General features: G+C 41.8%; 1 protein-coding gene across 1 annotated transcript in view; it reads right to left on the reverse strand.

The window, feature by feature from the left end:
• The window catches only part of acot7 (acyl-CoA thioesterase 7), a 103731-nt gene that overhangs the window by 85700 nt on the left and 5491 nt on the right, over nucleotides 1-12540 (reverse strand). Inside the window, exon 3 of the mRNA XM_056274320.1 lies at nucleotides 11948-12104. Within this exon, the coding sequence (XP_056130295.1) occupies nucleotides 11948-12104 (157 nt within the window). The remainder of the gene's footprint in view (nucleotides 1-11947; nucleotides 12105-12540) is intronic.

Genomic DNA, 12540 nt, shown 5'->3' on the forward strand with positions numbered 1-12540 from the left:
CAACCACATAGCCATACAAACATACACAAGCACATACAGACACACGTGTGCTAGTTAAAAAGCTGATGCACTCTCACACATCTGCACACACACGTGCACGTAAACATACTCACATGGTCAACGATCAACATGACAACACATGGACAAATATACATCCGCGCAGCCAAATATAAATAAACACACGGACATATATGTGTACATATGGACACATGCATACACACAGACAAACACTCACATAGTGTGTCGTCACGTTCAGTCAAGCACGCACATCTCTAAATGCAGTTTTATACAAACACACACACACACAAACAAACATGTTGCACATATATACTAATTTTTTGTACTGCTATTGACAAACGTGTGCGCGCACACGCGCGCGCGCACACACACACAAATCAACATATCTATCATATATACGAAACACAGCAGAGTCTTAGATAAAAATGTATCAAGACCTACATGTAATAGAGACCACTACCTGCATAGAGTAGAGACCATTATCTGGATAGTGTAGAAACCAATATCTGCATATAGTAGAGACCACCTGGATAGAGTAGAGACCACTCTCTGTATATAGTAGAGACTACTATCTGCACATAGTAGACCATTATCTGCATGCAGAAGGGACCACTATCTGCATAGAGACCATTATCTGCATATAGTAGATACCACTATCTGCATATAGTAATAATAATAATAATAATAATAATAAATTAAACTTATATAGCGCTTTTCTAATACTCAAAGTCGCTTTACAATGAACGGGGTGAAACAGGATGACAGATAAACATAACACAGACATACAGGCGTGAATGGGAATGGAGGCTACGAGAGAAGCGGCAGCCACACACGATGCCAGCAGTACTCTCTGATTTAAAGATACAAAAGGGAAAGAAAAACAAACATCATAAATCACATAAATCACAGATGAAGTCTGAAGAGGTGAGTCCCGAACAATGACCTGAATGTGGGAGCCCGCAGCAGTGTCCGATGTAGTAGATACCACTATCTGCATACCGTGGAGACCACTATCTGCATATAGTTGAGAGCATTATCTGCATACTGTAGAGATGATTATCTGCATAGAGTAGAGACCACTATGTGTAAAGTAGAGACCACTATCTGCATACAGTAGAGACCAATGTCTGCATATTCTAGTAGAGACCTCTATCTGCACATAGTAGAGACCACTATCTGCATATAGTAGAGACCAATGTCTGCATATTCTAGTAGAGACCACTATCTGCACATAGTAGAGATCACTATCTGCATATAGTAGAGACCACTATCTGCATATAGTAGAGACCACTATCTGCATAAAGTAGAGACCATTATCTGCATATAGTAGAGACCACTATCTGCATATAGCGGAGACCACTATCTGCATATAGTAGAGACCATTATCTGCACATAGTAGAGACCACTATCTGCACAAAGTAGAGACCACTATCTGCACATAGTAGAGACCACAATCTGCATAGAGTAGAGACCACTATCTGTACATAATAGAGACCACTATCTGCATGTAGTAGAGACCATTATCTGCATAGAGACCACTATCTGCATACAGTAGAGACCACTATCTGCATATAGTAGAGACCATTATCTGCATATAGTAGAAACCAGTATATGCATAGAGTAGAGACCATTGTCTGTATATAGTAGAGACCACTATCTACATAGAGTAGAGACCACTATCTGCATATAGTAGAGAACAATGTCTGCATATAGTAGAGACCATTATCTGCATATAGTAGAGACCACTATCTGCATAGAGTAGAGACCATTATCTGCATATAGTGGAGATCACTATCTGCACATAGTAGAGACCACTATCTGCATAAAGTAGAGACCAATATCTGCATATAGTAGAGACCACTATCTGCATATAGCAGAGACCACTATCTGCATATAGTAGAGACCATTATCTGCATATAGTGGAAACCACTATCTGCACATAGTAGAGACCACTATCTGCACAAAGTAGAGACCACTATCTGCACATAGTAGAGACCACTATCTGCATATAGTAGAGACCATTATCGGGACAGAGACCACTATCTGCATACAGTAGAGACCACTATCTGCACATAGTAGAGACCATTATCTGCATATAGTAGAAACCAGTATATGCATAGAGTAGAGACCATTGTCTGTATATAGTAGAGACCACTATCTACATAGAGTAGAGACCACTATCTGCATATAGTAGAGACCATTATCTGCATATAGTAGAGACCACTATCTGCATAGAGTAGAGACCACTATCTGCATATAGTGGAGACCACTATCTGCATATAGTAGTGACCATATCTGCATATAGTAGAGACCATTATCTGCATATAGTGGAGACCACTATCTGCATATAGTAGAGACCATTATCTACATAGAGTAGAGACCACTATCTGCATATAGTAGAGACCAATAACTGCATAGAGTGCATAGAGTAGAGACCATTATCTGCATATAGTAGAGACCACCATCTGCATATAGTGGAGACCATTATCTGCATATAGTAGAGACCACTATCTGCATATAGTAGACCATTATCTGCACATAGTAGAGACCACTATCTGCATATAGTAGAAACCAGTATCTGCATATTTTTCCATATTTGTGAATTGTTAGTTTTTGGTTTTTGCACTCTCTACAGAGGATACATATTATTACTTTAACTTCCCTCCTCGCCATAATAGATATTCTAAGATGTTGTTTCAGATATTGTAAATTATCATTATATACTGTTTTCTAGGCAATGTTAGGCATTCTTCACTTTCCTACTGTATAATGCTATGTAATGTCACATGTGTTGTCATGTGAGCACCCTACCAAGTCTAAATCCTTGTTTCTGCAAACGTACTTGGGTAATAAAGCAGTTTATGACTTCTCGGCTGTAAATGCTTTGGTCGGGCGGTATTCCCAATCCATACCAAGCATGTGTGCTAGGAAAATGTGAATAAAAGAAACTTGTAAAAAATACACATATATGTGGAAAAACAGCTATGTCACAATACACACAGACACAAGGGCACACACATTTTTACTCAAGCAACAATCCATAATAAGGGGATGTGGTTGATTGTGATTTTCAGAACAAAAGTGTTGTCGGGCACAAAGCCGCGACACACCGCTGCAATGAAGCAGTATTTGAAAGAGATGCTTTACGTTGTGAAATTAAATGTTCTTTTTCTGACTGGCAATGCGGCTCTTTGTACGAGACCCTGGCAACTGAAGTGGTTGCTAAGCAACACAACACTACCAGTATCGGCGGTGATTTTTAGGTAGCGCATTAGGAAAATTTTGGGAGGTCAAATGTGTTTTGTTTTAGCAGGCACTCTACAAACAGCCAAACAAAGCAGAAAACCTGCACATTTGGATAGAGTTTCATGTCTTTTTACTTCCTGTTTTTAAGACGATAAGGGGCCCAATCTTTGACTGACGACTGTAGGTGGTTAAGCGAGCTAAGTCATCCATCCATCCATTATCCAAACTGCTTATCCTACTCAGGGTCGCGGGGATGCTGGAGCCTATCCCAGTCATTGGGCGGCAGGCGGGGAGACACCCTGGGCAGGCCGCCAGTCCATCACAGGGCCCACACATTCACACCTAGGGACAATTTAGTATGGCCGATTCACCTGACCTACATGTCTTTGGACTGTGGGAGGAAACCGCAGCCCCCGGAGGAATCTCACACAGACACGGGGAGAACATGCAAACTGCACACAGAGGATGACCCCCAATGTTGGGACTACCCCAGGGCTCAAACTCAGGACCTTCTTGCTGTGAGGCGACCGCGCTAACCACTGCACCATCGTGTCGCCCAAGATAAATCAACTGGCATTAAATTGTTTTGTAATGAGCCTTAACGTCTTCATAGGACAGATTTACAGGTTGACGTGTACTGCAACTGGTTTTTCTGATGTTCATAACATCTCAGATCAAAACGCGATGTCAATTCTGCATCAGGGTGAGGGTATTCATGAATACGTAGGGTCTGATATAACCACACCTGGTGTTAACTCTTACCGAGCACCTTCACACAACTCTAGATTAGAAGTCAGGGAAAACTGAGAGCAGGTGTGTAACTGGGGTTATGAAGTGGACACCTCCCATCACAGATGTTTACTTCAAATATCCCCGAAAAAGTTCAGGGGTTCACTTCATGCATCTCCGACCCAGAAGCCACCCATCCGCACCTGTTCTCAATGTTGATCACATTTACAGAATAATCTGTGATGTGCCCACTAAACAAGGAGTTTTACAAAAAAAACCAAACGAAAATAAACCTGTGAGGCCTCAGGAGTGAACAGGGATTTTTTCGGTTCACAAGGTTACCATTTAAATGACTGTATTGAATCATGGAGCCTGTAGCACGCACTGAACCAAACTATGAGTCAGATGGGATGAGATGGCCCCGCCCCTTGTCGGCTCTCTTCCTGATCTACCATCTTCAGTTATCCGCGCTTGTCAGGAAGGACCTCGTGTACAGACTGTCTGTGGCGCTGCCTGTGTAAATGCTGCTCTCCGCCTGTCATCTCGTATCGCTGCCTCCGCCTCCGTCAACCTGCTTCCAGCCTAGCAACCAACCAACCAACCAACCAACCCAACAACCAATACTAGCCTGTTGCTAGGGCAACAGGCCGCCTAGGGGATACCTCTTGTTTCTCACACCTCCTTTCATCTCTCCCTCTCTTCATCTCTCTTTCTTAGCCCACTCTCCTGCGCTTCATCCCTCGTTCCCTCCGCAATCTGCTGTCTCCATCGATTCATCTGTCTGCCTCTCGCTCCTTCTGTCTGTCTCTGTGTTTCAACTCTCAGTCTGGCTTTGCTTGTCTCACATCTCCGTCTCCCACGCACTGTCTGCGTGTCTCGCTGTCTGTATTGCTATTTGTCTGTCTCTCTCACGCTTTCTTTCTGTATTCCATGTATTAGATCTAAGAGATAAATGTAATCCACATGATTACATGTAATAGACGTAATCCATCCATTAGAAGTTTGACAAAAACCCTCTAACTGACCACTGGTCCATTATACTAAAGACCTGTATGATGATCACTCCCACTGAGGCCTTATAATGTGGCAAGACACAATTATCTATATCAATTAGTCGTACCGGGAATGCCTACTGCATCGGGCGGACCAAGGTACAAGATACTGTACCGCAAAAGTGTGTGTTTGTATGTGTATGTGAGTGTGAGTGGGTTTGTAAGCATCTGTTTATATATGCATGTGCATGAATATACATCATAAACTCCTCCAGTCCAGTAGGAATTCATTTTGTCATGGTAAACACGGGAGATGTGCTGTCACAGGAATCTGTGACACTGGCATTTGATTGTGGTGAAATAACACTAGGTCAGCTGATGTGCCCTTTCTCTCTCCACTCGAGGGGCACTGACTGTCTGTGTGTGTGTGTGCGTGTGTGTGGGGGGGTGTCTCTCCACATGTGTGTATGCTTATGTTTGTTCCAGCACAAGAGTGTGTGTGAGGGTACACACACTTGTCTTTGCATTATTAGTAGACAAAGTTAATGCGCATAAAATAGTTATATCAGCCAATAAGGAAAACACAATACTTCGATTGGCAAACATTTGGAAATCAATATGGCTGTTTGTATTCTCTCTTGATGGCATAAAGCAGTGGCTCCTCACAGAGCAACATCCAGAGGAGCCACTTCTGAGGACGGGACTTGTCGTGTGTCTCCCCCCAGTGGTCAAATGACTGCATGACAAAATAAGGCTGTTTATTCTTTCACCTCCTCAGGGCCGCGGCAGGAACACGACAACAGTTTAGAGACCAGTATTTGAAAAGACGCAACGCCTCTTCTTCCAAAATTATAATGAAAAAGTATAGAAGGTCATCTTTACAGTATTTAGAGAAAAGAACACCCCCCCCATATAAAAGTCACCTCCCACATCCTCTAGTTGGCGCTCTGAAGCAGTTACAGGGTTTAATGAAGCTTTCTTAATGATACTTGGAACATATGTGATCACACAGGGACTTGAGCCCATTTCTCTAGCAGAGGAGCATACTCACTAGCTACAAGTGCATCCTCCCACCCCCAAAACAAGATCATCTATATTAAAGTTCAAAGAATGATTCATTCACTACAACTGGATATACTGTAGTTGAGAAATGGACAACAAATCATCCTTGGTGGTCATGTTTTCTCAGCTCAGATGTAACTCTGCAGTATATTAAATTAAAGCAACTCGGATTTTCTGTCTTAAACATTCCACTGGAAAATCAACAAAATGATCTGTGCTACTACTAGTGAGGGAAAGTTAGGAAAATCTGGGAAGTAAAGCATTACCAAGAAATTTCTTCATGAATGTGTTCAAAGAGGTGTGTAATAAAATGTATTAAAATGTTGAAATTCAACTCCAGGGGGAAACCCTGAAAAAACCTGATCAAAGTTGGGGTATTGACACCAGTATTAAAAAAAATCAACTTCCGGTTTAGGAAAAAAGGCTACCAAAACATTTTTGTGCATAATTTTCTGAACAAAAAAGTATCTTGGGGTAAGTCTCTAACTCACTCGTGTGATTTTTTATGATTTTTAAAAGATTTTTTATTTTTTATTCTTTTTATTTTTTATCCCGTTCTTAAGGCCCTTTCCATCCACCCCCTCCCAGTGAGAGACCCTTGTTCTTTAATTCATCTATTCTTTTATTTTCATTTTTTGTTTTGAAAATATTGTAGTAAAATAGAGAGGAAGTGGGGGAGGGGGGGAGTCCGGGTGAGGGTGATTTTTTGAAAAAGATTTAGATAAATCATTTTTTATCATAACAAATCACAGCAATGCTGTAGAGACTTACTTTTGTTTTTTTTCATGATTCTGAGTTGATTGCTAGCATTTAATTTTCTCTAGATCTACTCCTTAGTGGAATAACTGCCATGCCAACTTTTGCATATATATTTTTTTGCATTTATTACAATAGTTGCAATAGTCAGAGAAAATCCATGTCAAATGCTTCACAAGTCAATGTCTGAGTCTTCTTCAAGACCATCATGAATACCATTCTTGCATGTAATGCCTTTACAAACTCCACATGCTGAGATGCACTTGACACCATTCTTCTTGCAGCTGCATCGCCTGTTGCTGCAATCTCCATTACAATTACAGCTTGTGAACTGGAGGAGCTCCTCAGGGGCCATTTGGGTCTAGTGTTGGAACTGGCTCATAACCATGAACACCGAATGTCCATCCATAGTCACTGGGGTCCAGAGACATGCTCTGTAGAAGAATCCAGTCCCGGGTCTGTAGGTAGGCACGGAGAGAATGCTGTGCAGCCGCACCCTCTGTTGGAGGTAAAGTCTCTGGTTTGATCAGCCCAGCCGCTGCCTTCCGTGAGAACATGGTGTACCGAATTTCACCCACAGTAGTACCTGGTCCATTGTAAATATATTGGAAGATCGCAGTTCCAGCCTGAACCACTGCACCCTTGGTAGCATGAATGTCCATGAAGATGTCCATATGTTTATCAATGTCCCCTGCACAAAACCTGAAAAAGTGCATTTCAAGGTTTTTTAAAGATATTTCAATATACAAATAGTTCACTAAAATACAATTACTTTTATTATTATAGGCCTACTATTATTACCTGTCAAACAGAGTTGTTTTCCCATGGCCAGAAATAGCAGAAACTGTATCACACCCAGTGAACGCATGACAAAAGAGCAGGTAGCGTCTCTTTCTTTCTGAGAGAGCTTCCCGGATCTTCCTGACATCATAAGAGCCCTTGGATGTGGTTAAGAAGAGTGGGTGGTTGGTGCTCGAGCTATGGTGCACCAGCATTACCAGCACATCTGCGTCTTCTGCTCACAACTGTAAAGAGAGCATGTGAAAATATTTTAAAAAATCAAAACTCTTATTTTAAAGTAGTTAAGCAAATGAAAGTTAAATATCTACACAAACTACTGACCTCAACAGAGCCATCTTTAGCAGCAACCAATGCCTCTCTCACAATCGAAGTGTCAGCATCATTGTCAGTCTGCTCCACAGTGATGTTAAGTTGAGGAGAGGAGGTGAATGAGTTCACTCTTGTTATGGATGTTGTCCAAGAACTTTGCTCTTGGTGTCCAGTGCATCATATCTGGTTGAATCTGGAGATCACAGCATGATTTCTTGCTACGTCGGATGTGGTCATGATCTTTTGGTGATCTGTTATAACCATCAAAGACCACAATGATCCTTTGAGAGTTATAGCTGCACGTACCTTAGGTAACTGTTGGCAATCTCCTGCCAAGTCTGGCCTTGTTCCCACTTCACCATGTAGAGAAGCCATCCTCCATCAACCACCAAAGTGGAACAGGGTTGGTTAGTGAGTTCAAGTGGATCAGTCAACTCCTTCAGGCTAGTTTTGGAAAACCCTGCCTTGTTTGCCTTGTTCATTTTGTGATCTTTGTTGCTGAAAAGGGACAATGGGACGGGAGTTAGCTCATACTCCAAGCTTGTCTCAACTGTCATATCCCGTTGAGCAAAAATTATCAGTCGGTTGAACAACTTGAGTGAGTGAAGATGAATCTTCTTCTCGTTGATCTTGGGAATCTTTCTGAGTGATGACAGGGCTTGTACATTTGACTTCACCTCCATGGTTGATGTTGCTGACTGTCCATCCAGCTTTATCTGCATCTCTCTACCTACTTCAGCTGCTCTCTCCGCATTGACTGAGTCATCCCCCGTGCTTGTGAATCCTGTAGGGAAAGATACAAGCATATTCTTGTCTCGATCGTGGTCGAATGGGTTGTTCTCTTCAAACCATTGAATGAAACGGGGTGTTTCCACTGACAGAGACAATGTTTAAATCTATATTGTCCCCAACGAACTGAGTGACTGCATTGTTTGCTTCCGCAACCTCCATGGAGACCACCTGATTGTCACTTTCACTGGCGGTCGGAACCGTTGGATCCTCAAGTGCGGCATCAATCGCAGCCTCATCATTGATCTGGTCATCAGTTTCTTCTACAATGGTATCAAGTGTGCCAGATGTATCTGGGATGCCATCTCCATTCCTGTCATTGAGGAAGCAGTATTTGTAGTTTTGTGTCTCTGAGTAAGACTCAGTGTATCCTAGTCGGTGTAACTTGTCGATCATCCATTTTGACCCAAATCTATGATCAAGTTGTATGGTAAGCCCCATTTGGTATGGCAATACTCCTGACTGAGGCCGACGAGCCTTGATAAAGTTCTGCCCCCAAACAGCTACTCTTTCATCGATCTTCACTATTGGTCTCAAAAACATCTGGAGGCTCTCAGGAACAAGTGCCAGCTGACTCTGGATATCAGCAGTACTGTATGCAGTGGGGTATGACTTTGGATCTAAATTAATCATGGCAATGTCGTTGCATATGAACTTTAGTGCTGTCTTTATGATTTGTGTCTTCTCATCTCCTTGCTGAAGATTAGCATGATGCTCTCGCAGAATGTTGCTTGTGTTATCTTTGAGGCAGAGTACATCTGACCTTTTCGACTGTGATGTGAAGTACAGTGTGTCATGATATTTCTCTTGAAGTTTCATCCTTAGCCATTTCTTTGAATAAGAGAGGCTCTTATCGGGTGACTGATCAAACTGCTGCATCTTTTCGTGGACTTGGTCAAGCGTCATCACCCCATGCTCGAGTTCTGTGTCTAGCCATTCGCATAATTCAATAAAAACAACCTCTCGCTCATCATCTATTTCCTTTTGTCCTCTCTTCCTTGGTCCTTCATCTGCAGTCTTGCAGTAAGGCCTACCCTTTTCAAAAAGAAGTTTGCAGCGCAAATGATACAAGGTTTCTTCTGCTACTAAGTCATTGATCCCTTCCAGACGTCCAAGGACTTCTGTGCCCCAGTCATCTCCACGACTCCTTGCTATCTTCAGCAAGCTTGCCTTTAGTCTATCTGCAGTCACATTATCAGGCACTCTATATTTCTTTCAAGCGTCTGCTGGTTTATGTTCGTAGAGATGAGCGGGTTGGTTGCAAAGAATGCATACATTCTTGTACAGAAGCTGAACGAACCGTAAACTTGAAGAGGTGCATGCAGTTGATGCACTGAACTCAGAGCAAGTGCGCCTTCGCTTCAGCTTTGCTGTCTCTTCCTCTGCCTTTGATGCTTGAGCTGACGTCTTGGTGACCTTGACAAACTTGTTGTACAAATAATCTTTACACCTAATGTGGTATCTAAGTCTTCCTTCATTTTCATCCTTCTTCATACGCTCCAAAATTGTAGCATTTTCCATGGCTTCTGCATGTTTCAATAAAGTAGCGTAGCCTTTAGAAGTTCCTTGCAAAAGCCTCTTACCTGGCATTTCCAGGCCTTCACAGAAGAAGCACTTGAGCAGAGGTGGGTTCACATCGTCTTCCATATTAGCCTACTGAAGACCCATAGCCTACACAAAGTACAATAAAGACCGAATCTGTCATAGAGGCATAGTTTCTGAAATATTGTACTGAGGTGTAAAAGAATAGATTTGCTTAACCATAACAATAAATCAAAAAAAAATCTGAGGCAGTACAGGCTATACCACTTTAACCTAGCTAGGTAGTTAATGGAGCAGACAGCTAGCATTTAACTAAATAAATAAATCAGATGTAGGTTTTGGAGTATAGTACACACATGAGAGTCAGACAACTTATGACAACTATGAGCCAGCTAACAAGTATTGTTAAGCTAGTAATGACAACTTTTAGTGGAAGTTAACATTTACGTTAGCCGATCATATTACTTACTGTTAGCTAGCTAACAAGAACAAGCAAAGTTATACCTTTTATGTAACAAATGAGAATCATCAGTGGTGTGCAGAGAAACATTTCAGCTTGTTAGAAAAATTGTTGAGAATACGTACGTATCAGGTGTTGAAAGCAGTATATTCAGTCAGCCCGTGATCAATAGAGAAAAAGGATGTAAATGGCTTAAACATGTCGGGTGCCCTCTACGGCATGGGGGGCGGGGGGTGATGAGTGGGAAAGTGGATGTGAATATTTTTCTACCAGGGTCTTGGTGAAAAATAAATGCTTGCAATCAACTTAGAATCATGACAAATTCCTAGTTTGACCCCTCAAACGTAAGTTAAGTCCAATTTAAGCTTTTTTCAATTTTCGAAAATCTGTTATCGGTACCCTGACTTTGAGCACTTTTTTCGGAGGTTATCCCCGGGAGGTGAATTTCAACATTTTAATACATGTTACTACACACCTTAAGGAACACATTGGTGAAGAAATTTATTGGTAACACTTTACTTCCCAGATTGGTCAAATTCCTGCTAACTTTCCCTCACTATATGGGAAAGACATCGGAAACAGAGGAAATACTTTTTTTTCATATTTCAAAAAGGATTTTGTATATTTTTCCAAAGATTTCTATGCATTTTTACAGTGCAGGAATTGAAAAAGAAGTGGTTAGGAAGAAAGGGTCCTCAGCCACATGAGTGTACCATTGACTTTTTGTCTTTCATCGCTTCCTTGTCCATTATAATTGCATCTAAATAGCCCTAAGAAAGGTGTATACATGTTTCACCTCCACAGCGTAAATGTGTAACTGGGCATGTGTGTGAGTGTGTGTGTTCATGCATGAGTACACATGGCTGTCTGTGGCATAATTTCTTTTTCATTTCTAATTGTCAATTGGAAATGAATTATCGAATCCAATCATCGAAAGTAGATATTTTGCTATAGGCACAATATTGTTGTAAGATCCTACATTTATCCCTAAAACAGATTTTCTTATATTTTGAGTAGTATCCCTCTTGAAACCAAGAGCTATCACTAGCTAGTTAAACCTCACACTCACACACACACACACACTGACACGACTGTTGCTTTGTTCAGAAGACAGACTGAATTGATATGAGCTATAATCAACACCAACAATGTCAACTGTTGATGTCAAAACATTCCCTGTACTAGAATGACCCCTGTATACCTTTGCTTAACCAATGGCCGGGCAGACCTTACCCCCACCTACCAGTCAGTATGTTCTCTGCCATGACCTTGACCTGCACCTCCACCGAGTGCTTAGAGGCGTAAGTGATCTCGGCGTTGACGTGGGCCACCTCGCCTATGAACATTGGCGATAGGAAATCCGTCTTCTCCACCCGCACCAGCATAGCCACACAGCGCTCCTGAAGATGGGGAATAAAGGAGGATGACAATGAAAGAAGAGATGGGGGGAAAAAAGATGGCACTCAATCCGGCGATCCCCGTATTGGTAGGCAATGGAAGAGACCACCATGCCACTAGGACGCCCCAAGAGGAGATGTTTTTGCTTTTGTTTGTTTATCAGCATAGTATTTTGAAAACTGATGGGTGGATTCTTACAAAATTGTGAAAGTGGACAACCCTGTGCTGTGTCAAGACCAGCTCAAAAGTGCAGGTTGTAACATAACTAGGAACATGATACAGGTTTTAATCAATACAACAACTTTTTACAAGAAAGGGGGGAGCTGCTGGTTGGGGTCCGATTCTCAGTTACCTTCATACTTTTTTTTACATATGGACAAAAAGTACATGGAGAGGTATGCATCAGCCAATGGGGTCGCAATGTTGGCAGATGCAGAT

This window comes from Lampris incognitus, chromosome 2, assembly GCF_029633865.1.
Source record: "Lampris incognitus isolate fLamInc1 chromosome 2, fLamInc1.hap2, whole genome shotgun sequence".
NCBI classification, from domain to species: Eukaryota; Metazoa; Chordata; class Actinopteri; order Lampriformes; family Lampridae; genus Lampris; species Lampris incognitus.